We start from the raw sequence: 17,670 nt of genomic DNA on the forward strand, positions 1-17,670 counted from the left end.
ATACAAGCAAAATATCTTGCCACTGGAGAAGGCTGGAACCTCCATCAAACATTAAGAAATGAACTCATGTTCTCAGATGAGTCTCTGCGCTGTAGGGCAGGCACACACTTAATACTTTCCATAATACTACAAATATGCAGTCATTATAGAAGAAAGGGTCAAACAAAAGCAACTAGAAGCAGGTAAAATAGGGTCTCTCCATGGATGGAGTGTACATTATCAACAAAACTCTGCACAATATTTTCACTATGGTATAAAAAAAAAACATCAGCCTATTGAATACCTTCGCATCCTCTTTCTATTTGCCCATTGCAGAAGAGAGCGTCTGATATGAGATCAGGGAGCCGTCCGTTCAAATCAACCGATGCAAGGCAGCCTTGGAAACCTTCTTTTGCATGTACCAGTTTTGGCAAGGATTTATACATTTCTTTGGCTACTCCTCCAATATACAAATCACCTGTTAAGGAGAAATAAGTATTAGGTACAGAAAGAAAAAGCCTGTAGAATATACAACCTGTCTTTCTGGCCTTTTCCTGTCTTAGAAAAACATGCTTCAAAATAAACATGGAAGACAACACTAATAGTATGTGTGATGTGAAAAGACATTGCAGGAATGCATGTTTTAACATGCAGATGTATACTTCACATTCATATGACTAATTACTTCAAAGTACCTGAACATGTTGTTCATGTGCCAGCTCATACACACAGCTAATTCACAGATGAGGATTCAGTCAGAGAATCTCCATCTAGTAACGCACCTAGCACTGATGCATGTTTTCAGCATACTCTGGAAACCTTATCACAGATCATAGAATCATAGAAGGTTAGGGTTTGAAAGGATCATCTAATTCCAACCTCCCTGCTATGGGCAGATCATCCCCATTATGGATCCAGCACACAGATAAAAGGCAGTAAGCAGAACGCCAAGATCTTCCTGAAGCCCATATATCCAGAATCATACATTTAAAAGCATGACAAGAAATAAAGGGTTTAGGTACATATACTAGGAGAAACTTAGACGCATAGGGTACCAGGCGGAAGGTACTTTAAGGCTCATCTGGTCCAACCTTTCTTGGCAAAGCATAGAATCATAGAATCAGAGTAGTCTGAGCTGGAAGGGACCTTCAAAGGTCATCCAGTCCAAACCTGCCATGAGCAGGGGCATTTTCAACTAGATCAGGCTGCCCAGAACCACATCCAGCCTAAAGCATGACCTAGACTAGATATCCCAGCATCCTGTCCAGCCAAATCTTAACAGTGTCCAAAGTTGGAGAATCCCCCACTTCCCTGGTGGAATTATTCCAATGGCTGATAGTTCTCATTGGGAAAAATACCATTTTTCAAATATCTTGTTAATATACATCATTGTTAAGCAATGAAATGACTGATTCTCCCCACCAAAATTCATATCCTGTCTCAGTCGTGTGGAAACAGGGGGAGTTACAGGTCTGTAAAATGGCGATCTACACACTCAACAAATGATTTTATTGCCAAAATAACTGTGGTGACAGATATCTATTATAAACAGCTCTCTGAAGAACCTCAGGCAACACACTCGGGACTGAAAGCCAGTGCTTTTCTTCCTTTGAGTAATTCAAAGCTCTGAGACGCGCTTTGAAAGGATATAACTATAACTTTTCTCTTAAGCACCAGGGTGGGAGGGGGATTCTTTTTGGTTTTAAACCAGTTCAGGATGTGCCTTTCTCTTTCACGTTGGGTTTCTCTGGTTAGCAAAACAGTGATCTTCAAATCAACATAACCTACTTCCCTAAAGCGTGCCTTAAGTGTCAGTCTACAGGTTTAACTAGGTGCTTTCCATAGCAGTTGCTGAAGACATGCTGCAGAGAAGAACCTAAGCGTTTGCTTGGCCAGAGAGGAGAAGCATGCTCAGCATGAATACAGCCCACGCTGAAAGGCTTCACTCCTCCACCTGGCAAGCAAGATCTGCTCAACTCCTTCAGTTATGACAGAAAGGAATAAAACCATGTTTTCCTACACCTTGCACAAGTTTCCTGTCTTGCTCTGTTATCCTCTAACTCCGAGAAAGCAGCTATCTTTGCAAGCCTGGTAGGAGTGCTCTGAGCATGCCTACTTGTGAGCCCCTTTAGCCACACAGGATGAGGACCTGTGAGCATCCAAGGAGCACTGAACCCATAGGAAGGAAGGTGCTTATGGGACCATCCAATTCACGAGCATCACCCAGTGACAAAATTGTTACTCTACCTCACTGACAACATGTTCTGTGCTAGCAAAAATTTTCAACAGACTATCTGAACATACATTCTAATCTATATTGTGCATTCCAGTCCCCCAGGCTGGATGATTTTGGAGCCTTGGCCACAGGATGCACCTAAGAGTGTTTCTGCATCAACTCAAATGCAAAACGGTTCATTACCTAAGTATTTACCAAGAGCTGTAGGCAGATCTTATAGCGACAGAACTCAGAATGTACCAGCTACTACCACTACCCCATGTGGCTACTTCTAATCTCCTCCTTATCTAAGTTGCAGTCACACCTTTTCCTAGTTCTCCCGGCATATTCACTGTTTGCAAAGGGACTGCGATTTAATGCTATTTGTAACAGTTTACTGTTCACCTGCAAGGAAATGGCCTGAAAGAAACAAATATTTACCAGAGTCTGGAAAATTTTTAGTCACTACATACCAGGCCTAATACTCCACTGCATTTGAATTAGTAAAATAAGAGATTAAAAGTTTAGGAACATGCATACTATTAACCTTATAAGCTATCCAACCCAAAGCCTTAGGAACCTTTATAGCATCATATACTAAACCTCAAGCTTTCTCCACTCTACATACATAATTTGAAAAATAAAATGTGGCTTTCCTCTAGAGCTTTGAGGTACTGTATAAATCTCAGAAGCGTGATATTAGACATAACAGATTAAAATACGGTGGTCTTTATGTTGCTACAAATGGGTTGTAATTCATTCACAACACTTAAAACTGTATTTCTCCATCAGCTGAACTGCTAAGCAAGTAAAAACTCTTGCTAAAGATTCTTCATCTTTTTCTCAGGTGAAACATGTGAAAAGTAAAGCCCTTCCAGGTTTTCTGAAGTTCGTTGCTTTCAGTCATTGTCAGCTCAGAACAGAGAAAGAATCCATCTCAATTGATTCCCACAGACTTAAAAGAGGGAAACACCAGAGAAAAATACTAAGAAAATCACTCCCGTGCTAAAAAGGTTAAACTTGGTCTATTATACAAAACACATGCAACCTCTTTTTAAAACCTCCCAACATATATCCTGTCCAAACAACCATTTTCATTCTGTGATTGGTTATACCTTTAAAACCACAAACTTTCAGACTGATCCCCTGCCAGTTCCTAAGATCCAACCCTCAGGCATACTGAGATTGCTATATACAGTCATACAGCAATTGTCAGTTATGATGGATGGGTAGCGGAGGTCCAGGTTGGTGTACCAGCATATGAAACTGAACTCAGAATATTTGCTCCTGAAAATACACACTGGAATATTTTCAGCTAAGTATCATGTGCACCGAAGTATGATACATTAAAGTCTAAATAAACTGTAACTCTGGTGTGTACTTACAGAGTCTTAAGACTACTGACAATCAGAACTGTTCATTATATATCACTGAAGCCACAATATCCACTGAGACATGCTCTGGGTAGTATTTTAACTTCATTGATGTTCAAAATAACTTGAGTACTGCTTCTGCACTAGCTAATACCCTACATTAATACACATCGTATGTATTGAGTAACCATACTGCCTGGTAAGACTTTACTGTTTATGAATTATAGACAAGTATTTTTTTATGTACCTGAGCTAAACCTTTTCCAGATTTAGTATCAAATGTGGTTTAAGCCTGCAGCTCATGGCATAAATCCATGCTTTCTCTCAGAGACAAAATTTATTAATTCCAAACAAAACTGGAATTAACAATAAGTTTGGGTTCTTTTAATAAAAAGTAGTTTATGATTTTACACTTGGTGATTTTTTTTGTCTCTGCCATTACAAATGTTTTGCATAGCTGCTTTTATTTTGGTTAATCACGTGCTTCATTTTCACATTCATCTCAATGAGTAAGTAGTTTCCTCCCAGCACAAGAGGGATGTGGACCTGCTTGAGCAAGTCTAAAGGAGGCCACGAAGATCCTCCGAGGGCTGGAACAGCTCTGCTGTAGAAACAGGCTGAGAGAGCTGGGCTGGTTCAGCCTGGAGAAGAGAAAGCTCTGGGGAGACCTTAGAGCAGTTTCCAGTGCCTAAAGGGGCCAACAAGAAAGCTAGAAAGGACTTTTGGCAAGAGCCATAGTTTCTAGACCTGAAGTTCAGCTATTACCTTCTGTAAAAACATTTTCTAAAATTGTGTTTATCCTGATTTTTACATGTATTCCTGAAAAAAAAGTGTTTCTTTGGTTTTGCGTTTTTTCCATAACAATCCTGACTTTCCTTTATTTATAAAGGAAAATAATTCACATAAAATATACTGACTAGCATAACAAAGCACCCAGTAGTAAATAAATGGTGAGAGAATAGAGTGTTCCAAGATTTCCTTCTGAATTTCTTTTTGATCTCTGGAGAAGACTCAAATAAAGAACTTAGTTTGAAAGGAGATACTCCTTAATCTTGTCTCCTTTCTTACGTTAGGAGCCGGTACACAGAATTACCCCCTTTCTTATACAGAGGGAGAATTGTTTCCTCCCATGATTTTTCTGAGACATACAAAAAAAAGCATGCTACAGTGTTTTTCACTGGCATGTTCCCTGCAGGCCACAGGAATCAATGGGAAGGCAGCACTTTCAGAGCTATACCTATAAATCATGGCAATAACAGTAATGATCAGTTATATTAAAAGCACTGACAAAGAGAAGAGTTCAGTGGTTTTAATTTATATCTTTTAGAGGCAATGTAGATATTACTTTATTCCACAGGAGCTTCCCTGCTTACACCTATGTATTTTTTTTCTGACTTAGAGCTGATTTGTGCTTTGAAGAACAAGTGAATTTAACAGAGAAACAAACTGCCCGCTAATAAATGAGCCCAAGTTCTTAATGTATTCATTACTGGAATCACAGTTATGAGCATCACACAACAGTGAGTCACACACAACTGCTGGTAAAACAAATACTGCCAAATCCTTCTGTAACACCTCATCCTTTCTTTATCTCAAGTCTCTGCATCTCTTCAAAATAAGAACTTTGCAAATGCTAAACCAAAGAAAGGTAAAATAACAACTGAAGATGCTGTTCTACTTGTTTCTTTTCTGGATAACTAGCAGAAGTATCTTCATATTTGACACTACTGACCTTGGTGATGGGTTACCTCATAGACTTTCTTCCTTTCCTGATTCACGTCCACAGCCCCACAGCCAAGAATTCTTACATGATAAGTGTCATTAATTTAATGACTACCATTGTCTTCAAGCACTAGCAGAGGGGGAAGTATATCTGTGTGTTTATAATGGTTAATAGCAACATGTGAATACTGCTCAGGGATCAAGTAGTTTTAACCAGGATATAGTTAGGCTTCTCTGCTCTCTGAAATCTGTCTTCTGTTGTACATATCTGGTGTTCATTCTTGACAACAAATGAACACCACTCATTCATGTATGGCTCTATGTATGAATGAAAATAAAGCAAAAAGGAGGAAACTGAACAGTAGAAGGAATTATGGCTTGGCTTTTGCATAAAGACAATATCCCTGGAATGTTTTTACATGGCTGCACAAAGGCATCTTCAAATCCATCACTCTTTCCAAAAAACAGATACTCCGTCTCTCTGTGCCTCATGCTGCTGGTTTCAACTGTACTTTCAGCTGTTCATTTCTTTTTCAATTTGGAAGAAGCTTCTCTGTCTAGTTTCACTAAATCACTACTACAGCTAGGAATGAGAGTGCTTCTGCAGTGTGCTAGAGATGTATTGCTCCCCAAGAAGGACGTGGATAGCCCTGGTATTACATGGTGGGTTCTGAAAGCACAGTGGGCATCTCCACAATTTCTTTATATGACATATGAAAATACAAAGGAACATCTGGCTGTGGTGAAGCTGAGGTGTCAGGCACACTTTTCTCCAAAGCTGCTACTTCAAAATGATCAAGCATATAACAGCTTCTTCCCTCAGGCAGGCAGAGGCCTGTGACTGCAAAGACTGAGAAACACCACAGGGAAAGCCTAATCTTGAAAGAAAAAAGGGCTCACTTCCTTCAAGTCCATCATAAAACAGGTAATTTGTTGTTACAGGATTAATAGAAATCACTTTGGAGTATCTTAATAGTTGCACAATGAAGTACCAGGTGGAATTCAACATAAAGTGACCCACACAATCCCAGCTCATGGTACTTTGGAGGCAACTGAAATGTAGAAATAAATTACTCTCACAGAAGCCGATTATGTCCTAACATAAACACAATAGACAAATCCTGGAATTAGACATGAGGAAGAAGTTCTTCCCTGTGAGGATGCTGAGGCACTGGCACAGGTTGCCCAGAGAAGCTGTGGCTGCCCCATCCCTGGCAGTTTTCAAGGTCAGGTTGGACAAGGCATGGAGCAACCTGGTCTAGAGGAAGGTGTCCCTGCTTGTGGCAGGGAGTTGGAACTGGATGAGCTTTAAGGTCCCTTCCAACCCAAACCAGTCTGGGATTCTATGAACCAAGAAACCTTGTCCCAGATGAAAATGTCAGGTAGGTACCTAGTTGCCTTTGACATGAAATAAAATATAGGTGCCTATTTGTCCTTAATGACCTTCTCCAGCATAAAAAAGCACCTACCTACCATTTATTTTGTGTAATAGACAGTGGTGTCTATTTTTCAGAGGTGGGGTTTCAACACACACACTTTAGAAAACAAACTGGTCTTGACTAGTAGATAAGTGGTGATTCCAGAGTCTTTCCTCCCTTTAATTATTCCTGAATAAACGGTTACCTTTTTGTTCCATATTGATTTTTTTTTTAAAGTTGACGAAATTGGTTTTTTTTTTTTCCTTCTTTGCAACAAATGAAGCAGCCTGCTGTGATCATAACCCAATAATAAATTGAAGGACAGTTGACAAAGACTTAAATGATGCATCCACAGAGCTTCTGCAGCACATACGCTCCAGCATATGGCTTTTCAAATCTCCCTTTACAGTAGATAATATGCACTTGCTGCACATTGACAGGCCTGTTTGGAGCTAGAGCAAAGCATGACTGAATTTTGTCTACCACTTGCAAGGGCACTTGAGGGAAGACAGGAACACGTAAACTTGGTGTTTTATGCCCACTTATTCACTTCAAAGAGTCTATTCTGTAGCTTCAGTATTGATGTGTGGTTGGAGTCTTTTGATTTTGATGTGATGTTTTTTCTTTGTGAAGGAAAGGAGGATTTTCAAACATTTTCCCTGTTGGAATGATGGATTCCATCACTTCTAGACTCTCACCTAAGAAGGAAAAGGGCAGCTAGTTTACTTGTCCAGGCCCTGCTGAGTTATCTGTCCTTTCAAATACTTCAGGCAAGAGGCGGTTTTATGATGTGAGAAGCGGCACATTCGATCTTCCACATTCCCTGTACTGATAACCAAGCAAGGCAAAACAATTACAGGCAAATAAATGAATCTGGGTTAGCAAGCCGCTCTTTCAGAAAGGAAAACAGAAACTGATCTTTTCAGCTCAATTCTACACTGCTTTCAGTATCTTCCCTGAATACCCCATGTTAAGGGTATTCAAAAACAGAAATCACCACTGCTGAAATGCTGGCACTATTGATTTCTTTAGTCATCCTTACTGGCATGTAAGACATATTGTAGTTACTTCAAAGAATCGTACAATGGTTTGAGTTGGCAGGGACCTTAAAGCTCACCCAGTTCCAACCCCCTGCCACAGGTAGAGACACCTTCCACTAGACCAGGTTGCTCCAAGCCCCATCCAGCCTGGCCTTGAACACTTCCTGGATGTGCTCTCTACTCTTGTAGTCACCCCTTGGTGCTCAGTTTTTATTCCTATTATATTTTTTGGCTCTGTTCAGAACTGCTCAGCAGTTATGCAAATATGCCTGTGTTTCACAAGCAAGTAAAGCCATGTGATAGAAAATGTGTGTATGTGTAAACAGCAATGACACAATAATGTTCTTATAAGCTAAGTTTTCAACAGACAAAAGCAGATACTCAAAAGGAAAGTTCTCAAGTCTGAACATTCCCCTGGATTCCTCCAGGTTAAAATCCACCTTTTGCCCAACATATATGCTCAAACAAGAAACAGTTACACAAAAACATATAGCGTTTTCTTGACAATAACAATTCTCATATTCCCAGCCACTTTATTTCTCTTTGGTTCTTCCTCCCACCCGCTACGCCAAAGACTAGATGGAAAGCACTGGCATTGAAAAAGATTAAACAGATTTAAAACTAAAGGAGTCTGCATGTCCAATGGACTGTGAGGAAAGTTGGCGATGCATGTGAAATGGTAAATCATAAAATCTAATTGCCATATAAATGTGTGTGGTAATCTATCTCCCACAGAATTGATGCTATGCCAATTACTCCGTATGAGGGGGATGGCTGTGGTGGAGAGATGAGGCATTCAAGCACATCAAACATCCTTCATTTCTTTCCTGTCCTGACCACGTTTGTACATTTTGTACATTGCATACATCTGAAAAATAGACAAAATCTAATGAAGCAGGCATTTGCGTGGCATAGTGTACTCAGGATTCCCTTCTTCCTGATACTCCTCTCAAGTCATTCAGTCACTCTCGGCTCTAACAGCCAACACATGCTCTTTGCAGAGCTTGTTTTTAAAAGAGTGAGGATTTCCTCTTCATAACAGGCATCCTAGACCTCAGACATCATCATCTACAAAACTCGTCCTTTAGCCAGTAATTCAGGCAAGATTCTCCACATAAAACTACCAAAAAGCTGAAAGGTCAAACAATCTCATTTCGCATGTAGGTTTGCAGAGGGAAATTTTTTATGTAATATTATCTTCTTGATCAAGATAACCACCTCCAGGCCTTGGGGGTGTTACAGGAAGCAGCTCTTCTGCAAAAAGGACTGCTCAGTCAGGGCTCCCATAGCCAGCGTAGCCCACGTTGAATACGAGTTCAGGACATTCTTCTTGGCTTGGTGGGAGGAGGGGCTAGGATTCTGTGGCACATATTTACACTGAATAGCCAGCTTTTTGGCAAGTTTTAAAAGCATACATATTTTCTGTGCCCCTTCTTTAGCATAAATTTTACTTAGTATTTCAGAAGGGCTTGAAAGAACTTCCATCATTAGCAATGGTAATAACCTGTACGCCAAAAAGCTGTAGCAATGTAGACAAATCTATATAGCTGCATAAAGCGTAAAAGACCGAAAAGAGCAAGGGAGAGGAAGTGGAAAACAAACCTCCTCTCACCGTGGAGTGACCTGAAAGCCTACTGCAATGTTGTTATCTTCAGAGAACTCAGTGCAAGCACTAGACTATTGTCTTTAATTTGTATTGAACCCAGCAGCACTGCCATTTCATGATTTGGGAAATTTGGATGCAATTTCTGAAGGCTTAGCGTTGCCAAAATTATTTTCACAGCCTGGTAGACAGCACAGCTGTTTAGGAGCAGTATGTGACAAGTTGCAAAGAAAGGAGGATAAAGGCATTTACATTAGACCAGGTTCTCCAATCACCTGCTGTTAATCTGCCCATATACCTTTGACACAAAAAGTCTCAAAGAAGAGCTCTGAGTTTTAAGTTCCTTTTCTTTTCCTTCTCTGTAAAGAGCCTGCTTTCCCAACAGTAACAGAAAGACAGCAGCTGCATTTGCCATTGTCTATTCCAACAGGTCACGTTAGGAACACCTATTTGCTGTTGACAGTATTTGGAACAGAACATTATTTCTGCATGAAGAGTTCACAGCCCACTGGCAAGGTCATTCCAATTAGCTCTTGCACGTTTATATTCAAGAAGTTAAAGCATTAATACTTGTTTCATTTGTAGAAATTTGCATTTTCAGAAAATACCATACTGTGCTTCTTAAAGCTTTGTGTCTTAGTAACAGAAATATGAACTCTCACTGCCATTGACAGACACCTTGTAATATAGAGAAGAGCACATAATGCAGCAACAACAATAATGGGCTCAATATAAAACAACAGGAACAAATATTAAATGAAATTGAAACAATTTCAATTTCCATTGCTGGAACAAGAAATCTTCTTTATGATCACGACTAATTTGGTTCAGTTTTGCATAGCATGAATAACCTACTTTGGCAGGCAAATGAAATATCAATAGATTAAATGATATTACAAATCATCAATGAATATGCCGGGCTAGTTGATCTACTTGTAATTTAGTTAATTGCATTATAAGTTTATAAGGATGGATGAACTGCCAAGTGATTCTTTTTGTACATGGAAGTATATTTCAGTGCATTTATTAAACCACTGAGGTAACACCAGAAATTAATATCATTACTTTCCATCAAATGCTTCAGACTAGACTGTTCACACATTATTGGAGAAAACAGCAAATGAAAAAGCAAATGTACATAGCAACAGCAGCCACATCTCACAAAGGAACAGAGGAAGCCAGAGGCCAGTGAAGAGCTACAGAAATAAAACAGACAACAAGAGTTTTAGACAGGTTTTTTAACTCCAAGGAAGCTGATTTTTATGTATGCTCTAATATCAATAGCATCTTTTGAGAAGATGAAATAATAACACAGGAAAAACATGATTTCTAATGGACTCTGACATTTGGGAAGGCCATATGGAAGAGAACACCAGCGAGACAAGTTGAAAGTATGGATGTCAATTCAAAGAAACAGCTCTTAAAAGCAGGTCTTAGTGGGCTAACAAAAACCTTATGAAGTTCAATGAGGACAAGTGTAAGGTCTTGCACCTAGGTAAACACAACCCAAGAGCGCAGCACAGGCTGGGGAGCAGCTCTGTGGAAAGGGACCTGAGAGTCCTGGTGGACACAAGCCTGATGAGTGAGCAGCATTCAGCTGTGGCCAAGAAAGCCAACAGGGTGCTGGGGAACATCAACAAGGGCACCACCAGCAGAGATAAAGATGTCACTGTGCCGGTCTACTCAGTGCTTGTCATACACACCTGGAATGCTTTATCCAGTTTTGGTCCCTGCTGTACAAACAAGATGTGGACGGGCTGCAGAGGGTCCAAAGAAGAGATGACCTGAGGACTAGGAAGCTGTGTGAGGAAAGGCTGAGAGAGCTGACCTTGTTCAGCCTGGGGAAAAGGCAGCTCAGGGCAGCTCTTATCACTATGTGCCAGTATCTAAAGGGTAGCTATGAAGATGAAGACTCCCTTTTTAGGGAAGAAAAGAGCAGGGGTGATGGCCACAAGTTACTCCTGGGAAGATTCCGATTGGACACAAGAGGAAAATTCTTCCCAATGAGAACAATTAGCCATTGGAATTATCTACCCAGGAAAGTGGTGGACACTTTTAAGGCTCATCTGGACAGGATGCTGGGACATCTTGTCTAGACTGAGCTTTTGCCAAGAAAGGTTGGACCACATGATCCTTGAAGTCCCTTCCAACCTGGGATTTTAGGATTCTAAATATGTGTGAAATGATGCACACGCAGCAAAAATTAATCCACAAACGCTGAGCTGGGTAGGATTATTTTCTTTAGTGTGTGTGATGGCAATTTCCTGTTAAATAGAAAGCACAGTTAGCCCAATATCAAAATTAGGATGGCTGCAGTTCAGCCTGGAGGATACAGCATAGCTAGAATGCCTGGAATAGGATGGGATACTGAAGTAGTGAAGCTACCAACTCTTAGAAAAGTTTGTGACTACTTATTGTTAAATCCAAACCACCAGCAGCATTCCTCAGCTTTTCCTTTTGTAAGATTGCAGTATTTCAACTTTTCATTTCAATTTATAAACAATTAAAATGCTAAAAATATATTCACTTTTTAACAGATACACCAAAAGAATTCAGAGTGGATTTGTAAATTTTTGTACTTCTGCTGTTTAAAGAAAGCGGGTGAAAACTTTGGGCATTGAAATAGTGCTTCTATCAGTAAGAGAAGCAAAAGGAGAATGCAACCCCTGTAGGTAACTGTATATAAAAACATGCTTGAGGATGCTCCTCCTCAAAAACAGCTCGTGTGTCTTCAAAATATTTATTAAAAAAATAATAATTCTGGCTGTACTTCAATTTCCCACACCACAGGAAGAAAATGGGGAGAGGGAAGAGACAGCACAGATTTTGTAATACCTACGGGGTTGAACAAAGGAAACGTCTTCTCTTCAGCAAGCACAAGGAACACGAGCATAAGGCAAGTTTCACTTTCACCTGCTTTCTCATGCCCTTTCGAGGCTACTCAGCCCATAAAAGCATCAAGCACAGTGGCAAGAATTGCCCTTTACCGAACTACCTTGGTCAGTGAATGTCTTGAGCTGTAGCCATGCTAACTATCTGAGTTATGCTGAAAGCAGGACAGAGAATCTGCTCACGAAATACATGAAAGGAAATTGGCTGTGCAACTGAAAATGTTGGCAGGCTTGAGCTGCACTGCCTCTGCTGTTAAGGCTCGTTTATCTTCACGGGTTATCTGCTAGAACTGCACCCGAGTACACTGTGGTAATTTTCTCTGCTAGGAAAAATTACGCAGTCCTTGCAATCCAAACACAGTGCGATTTTCATTCATTTATTTGTCTTCAATTTGTACTTTACCCATCTAATTACAGCAATAATTAAGCTGGGGAATTTAAGTGTTTCCACAGGTACACACTCCAATCCACTGAAAGGGTACCAGAGGTTATGCATGGAACACAGCTCTACAATAATGCCCTTTCTATGTTAACCAGCCAAATTCTGCACCCAAAAGGAAATACACAGCGTAAAACCTCTCCCATACTTTAATGGCAACTGTCTGCATGCTCGGGCAACTGGCATGCTGTGCAGGCTCTACAACACAATCTGTGTCATTACCTTCATACCAAATTCCCTGTGTATTTGCAAAAGAATTGCATGTATGTGATTTATCTTTCCAGGATTAGCTTGGATTTCAGCCTCTGAAATCTGGTAACCCTACAATTACTCAAGCAGGCTGCAAATTCTGTATTACTGTTACACATTTGTATTTCACCTAATCTGAACCCTGATTAAACAGAATTATTGATATAATTATCACGAAGTGTAAGTTTGAATTTGCTTTGTTGCTAGGGCTAAAATAACACAGGAATGAATTAACCATAGCTGTTTGTACCAGTAAAGTGAATGGAGTGTTCTAGTATAACAGAGATATGTCACCATACGAAATACTGACATAAAATAGAAAGGAGTAAGCTACAGGAAACCATTGCAACTGAATACAAAGGAATGGCTAAAATGTGTGGGCTTGAACTCCCCCAAAATCCAAGAAGAATTATCATGATAGATGCTGTGCCATATTTAAGGGAAGCTGACTGAGCAAAATACAGTAGAACTCATTAAAAACAGGGGGGTTGGAGCTAGATAATATTTAAGGTTCCTTCCAATCCAAACCAGAGATTGAGGACCTGTGTATATTAGACCAGTTTGAGCACAATGCTTTCTACATATTACTGTACTGAATATGTCTGGCTTGTTATTCTTTTACTAGCCACGTTTCCTGGTTGTGAATTACAGATCACCTTTTAACACCATTCACCTTCCTCACTTCAAACCCCAGTATGCTTTTTCATGCTCTTCAGGGCTTTTTTCCGATGGAATTCAAGGTTAGAAAATGCACCAGCTATGGAAACAGTTTCACTTCAAAAGGGTAAAAGCAAAAGCAGAATTTTCAAAGTGAGGAAAACAAAGGAATGTTGGATTTTATAGGTTATCCTCCCTGATGAGCTGCCTCTGTGACTGCAGTTAAGCGTGTTTAGTGAAATAACACTGCCCTCTAGTGTCTTCAGCTAAGCATATTGTTCAACCTTTTCCCTTAAATAAAAGGGACATATCAAATCACCACATTCATTTTGAAAGAGATGTAGAATAAAGACTGTGTTAACTCACTTATCAGCTCATAACAGGCTGATTTTTCCTGCCTATGTCTAATTAAGGTGCTGAGAATAAAACCCACAGATTAAACACATGTACCTACATACACGGATGTGTAAGTAGTACTTATCATTGCAAAAAATGTCAATGAAGAGTTGGATGATTTCTTTACAGCTTCAAAAATGACGATTAAATATTACACTGTATCAATGAGCATCGACCATATTTTGAAGGATGCAAAAATGAGACACAGCATGACACAAATTTCGAACACAATTTTAAGACTGGCCCGTGAGCCATGCAAAAAGCTTTCATTTCTAAACCAAGCATTTCTGCTAAAGAATCTCTTATTGAAGATGATGAAATATCAAGATATGTCTTTCTTACAAAGCTAATAGCACTTTCAAGTGAAGCAAATGTTAAATATCACAAAATCCAAAATAATTACCAAGGTCAGCTCATTATCTCTGACTCAGAGGTAGTTAAAAGAAAATCCAACAAGGAATAAGCTCTTGATGGAATATTAACATCTACTTTGAACATTCGGAGACTTTTGAGATACTGAATTTTCTTTGACTGTTATGAAATTTTGATTTTCCTAACAAGAACTTTTATGAGGAATGTTTAAATACAGGAGTTTTTCACATGCCTAGAGCAAATTTTTCCTTATGTCTGATGAAGTTTTAGCAGTATTATAAAAGCATACTTACAGATCCTTTCAAAGAGGTATCTCCTCTTATGCAACTTAGCTTTTCAGTAACCCATTCTTAAAACTATTACTAAATTACTATTACTTCCTTTAAAACTATACATATGTATCAGTTTGGTTTATAAAAAATGGATCTTAAAAACCTAGCTGGATCTACAAAATGTAGGTTTAGACCTACAAAAAAAAAGTTTATCCCACCCTGCATTTGAAATTACAAGCTATTACCTATTTAGGTATGTTTATGGATCAGTACGTTTGATGACTGATTCCTCAGAGGGCTGCCATGTTAAGATCACTTTCCTTACAAGGTATTTTACGATATCAAAATACTGCAGTCTTTATCTTCCCAACAAAAGGTACATTATATGTTGAATACTGTGCAGGGGACAGGTCAAAATGTTCCCCTAACAGAGATCATCAGTTCTGCAAACCCTTTGTAGTCATACTGTAAAGCTTGGGCTGTGGTTTCTGCATGCCACTTATATAGCTTATGTTCATGTAAAAATCAAGCCTTTTTCATAGACATTTTAGAGCTCCTTTATTCCCCCAATTACCTTTTGATGTATAGTGTCCACTCTGCATTCTTACCAATTCCTACTTTCTTTCCTGTGGCATTTTCACACATTTAAAGTTGTACCTAATTGTGCAGAACTACCACTACAGTGGCATTGTCAGGCTAACATAAAGATGTCTCCTCTTGTGATCATGTAAACTGTTACCATTTCATATGGTATTACAAAATTATACTGTACTTTACATACATGATTTATTCACGTTATCATTCTGTAATAACCCTCACTGTAGGTCATAAAGGAATTACTGTACTTACTTTTGAGATCTAAATTTCTGGCTCCTGCTGTGCTCTGTGTTGTGATTTTAGTGTCGATCTTTACAGTATGGAGATTGTTGGTATCCCTTGATATCATCACATTATGCCACTGGTTGTCATTCAGAGGTTTATTGGAACTTCCTTTGATGAGGTTTGCACCATTTCCCAAGTCAAACACATAGTGTAAATACCTGGGCAAAGAGAAAAAATTGGAAAAGTTTCCTTTTTCTTTACATAGCAAGGGGGCACTACTTAACAGGTCTAATATTTCCTATTTCCTTGAACGCCTCAGTAGTGCTGGTAAAACCAGAAGACAACAACCAATACCAGATGTGGAAACGACCTTAATTCAGAGAAATCACCATTTGTTTAGATGAGCTGAGCTGCAGTCCCAGGCTTCTGGAAAGTAACAAGCACTCCATGTACCAACGCATGCATACATACGTAGAGAGAGAACAAGAAGGAGGCTATGAGTAATACTTCTTTGTGGCAAACACTATAGAAGTGATACCTATTATTTACTTTCATATTGTTCAGGCATCTAGCTTCATCTGGAAGAAAAAGTCACAATAAAGCATAAAGTTTAACATGAAGAAACAGTTATCAACCATATATGCCCAGTCAGATAAAGATGTATATCCTAAACTCTCCCTTGTATTTCTCCTGTTCATACATTTTGAATAGATTGGGTTTGTCATGATGCTAAGCCATACATACCCTTTTACTAATTCAACCACAATGAAATCATTTCCATCGCCACTGTTATAAAGTATCAATCCATCCAGAGAGGTTGTTTTGAACTGGAAAAAAAGGTGCATAGATGTGTATGCTTGTAGTGTTGCCAAAGCAACATAACTTGCTTTTGTTTTAAAGGTTACAGGGTCTGCTATGATGTTCCTGAACCCAAATCTTGCATTTAGCTCACAATAATCGATGTCTCCATTTTTACACAAGTCAATGTATGCCATGCCATTAAATGTAAGGCTCTGGAGATGCCCAATGAAATTAGAAGGCACAGAAGACAGGTAGCGCCGTTCTGTTATTATTCCTGTTTCTATGTTGTGGAATTCCAGTCGTGTGTGATCACCAGCCATTTGACCTTTAAACAGTAACAAGAAAACACATGTTAGCATCTGAAAAGGGAGGTCAAAAGGCATATCATGTGATTACGTATCTGCATCAATTTCACACTTTTCAGAATGTACAAGATCAATTCTTGACTCCAAAGAGGATTCTTCTAATTCATTCAAACATCCAGGAGCCTTTCCACTGAGGTCAGTATATTTGGGTAAGGCCAACAGCTCAAAACATACCAGCTCACAGTACCAAACCACCAAATCCCTCACTTTGGTTACGATTAACCAGACCCATGGTTGTACTATAAGCAACTGCAATTAATTAACACCACATGAAGACCACAAAGGCAAATTTCGGAGTTAAAATCACCTCATCACTATTTGGGAGATATTTTTTCATGTGTTTTGCTTAGAAGTGCATCATTCAGCAAGAGGAAGGAAGGATTCCTGTTTAAGCTGTTTCATATACCTTAATGCTGGGCCTGCTGCAAACAACTGTGCTGCAAGGCTGAACAGTTGCTTGAAATCACCTAACTTTGTACCATGGGAACAAATTGTGGGGATAAACTGTGTGAAATGGGGAAGAGCCTAAGAGATGGATGAAGCAAAAAGCCTGCAGTGACAGTGTATGTCAGTGTCTTGTAATCCTGAAAACAGCAAGGGACTTGCTTGCATCAGAAAGGTAGCCAAACCCAAGCCCCACAGCTAACTTTGAATCTTTCTTTTTCATGCAAAGACTCCTGCACAGCAGAAAGCCTAAAATTTGCTGACTATACAACTAATCTGAAGGAAAAAATCAGCACTGCCAGGGTACACTGCATACAATGCAGCTAAGTTTTTAAGCTACTTACTAAATACCTGACCCAGCACATCAAAATTGTGTCCACTGAAGAGTTCCCTTTTCTAACAGACCTTCGGGTTTTCTTCCATGTTTATTTTAAGGAAGTAGGGCAGTACTATCACAAGGCTGATTCATGGTCACATTGTGTGGGTATGATGACAAAACAGCTTGTTATTATTAATCAGTTTTACCACTTAATCTGCCTTTTGCAAATCATGGCGTAGATTTCCCAATTCCTTTACTGTTTTGCCTCTCAGGGAATACAAAGAAGGTGAAGA

The 17,670-nt window shown here is 39.3% G+C and overlaps 1 protein-coding gene across 24 annotated transcripts in view; it reads right to left on the reverse strand.

Annotated features, from left to right (window-relative positions):
• The window catches only part of NRXN1 (neurexin 1), a 682,391-nt gene that overhangs the window by 355,430 nt on the left and 309,291 nt on the right, over window positions 1-17,670 (reverse strand). For all 24 annotated transcript variants that reach the window (XM_062605796.1, XM_062605795.1, XM_062605797.1 and 21 more), the window contains 3 exons: window positions 16,193-16,574; window positions 15,476-15,666; window positions 284-457 (listed from right to left, as the gene is read on the reverse strand). In XM_062605796.1, the coding sequence (XP_062461780.1) occupies window positions 284-457; window positions 15,476-15,666; window positions 16,193-16,574 (747 nt within the window). The remainder of the gene's footprint in view (window positions 1-283; window positions 458-15,475; window positions 15,667-16,192; window positions 16,575-17,670) is intronic.

The sequence above is a fragment of the Pezoporus occidentalis genome, unplaced genomic scaffold (assembly GCF_034315485.1).
Source record: "Pezoporus occidentalis ecotype Australia unplaced genomic scaffold, CSIRO_AGI_Poc_V1 ctg93, whole genome shotgun sequence".
In the NCBI taxonomy this organism is placed as follows: Eukaryota; Metazoa; Chordata; class Aves; order Psittaciformes; family Psittacidae; genus Pezoporus; species Pezoporus occidentalis.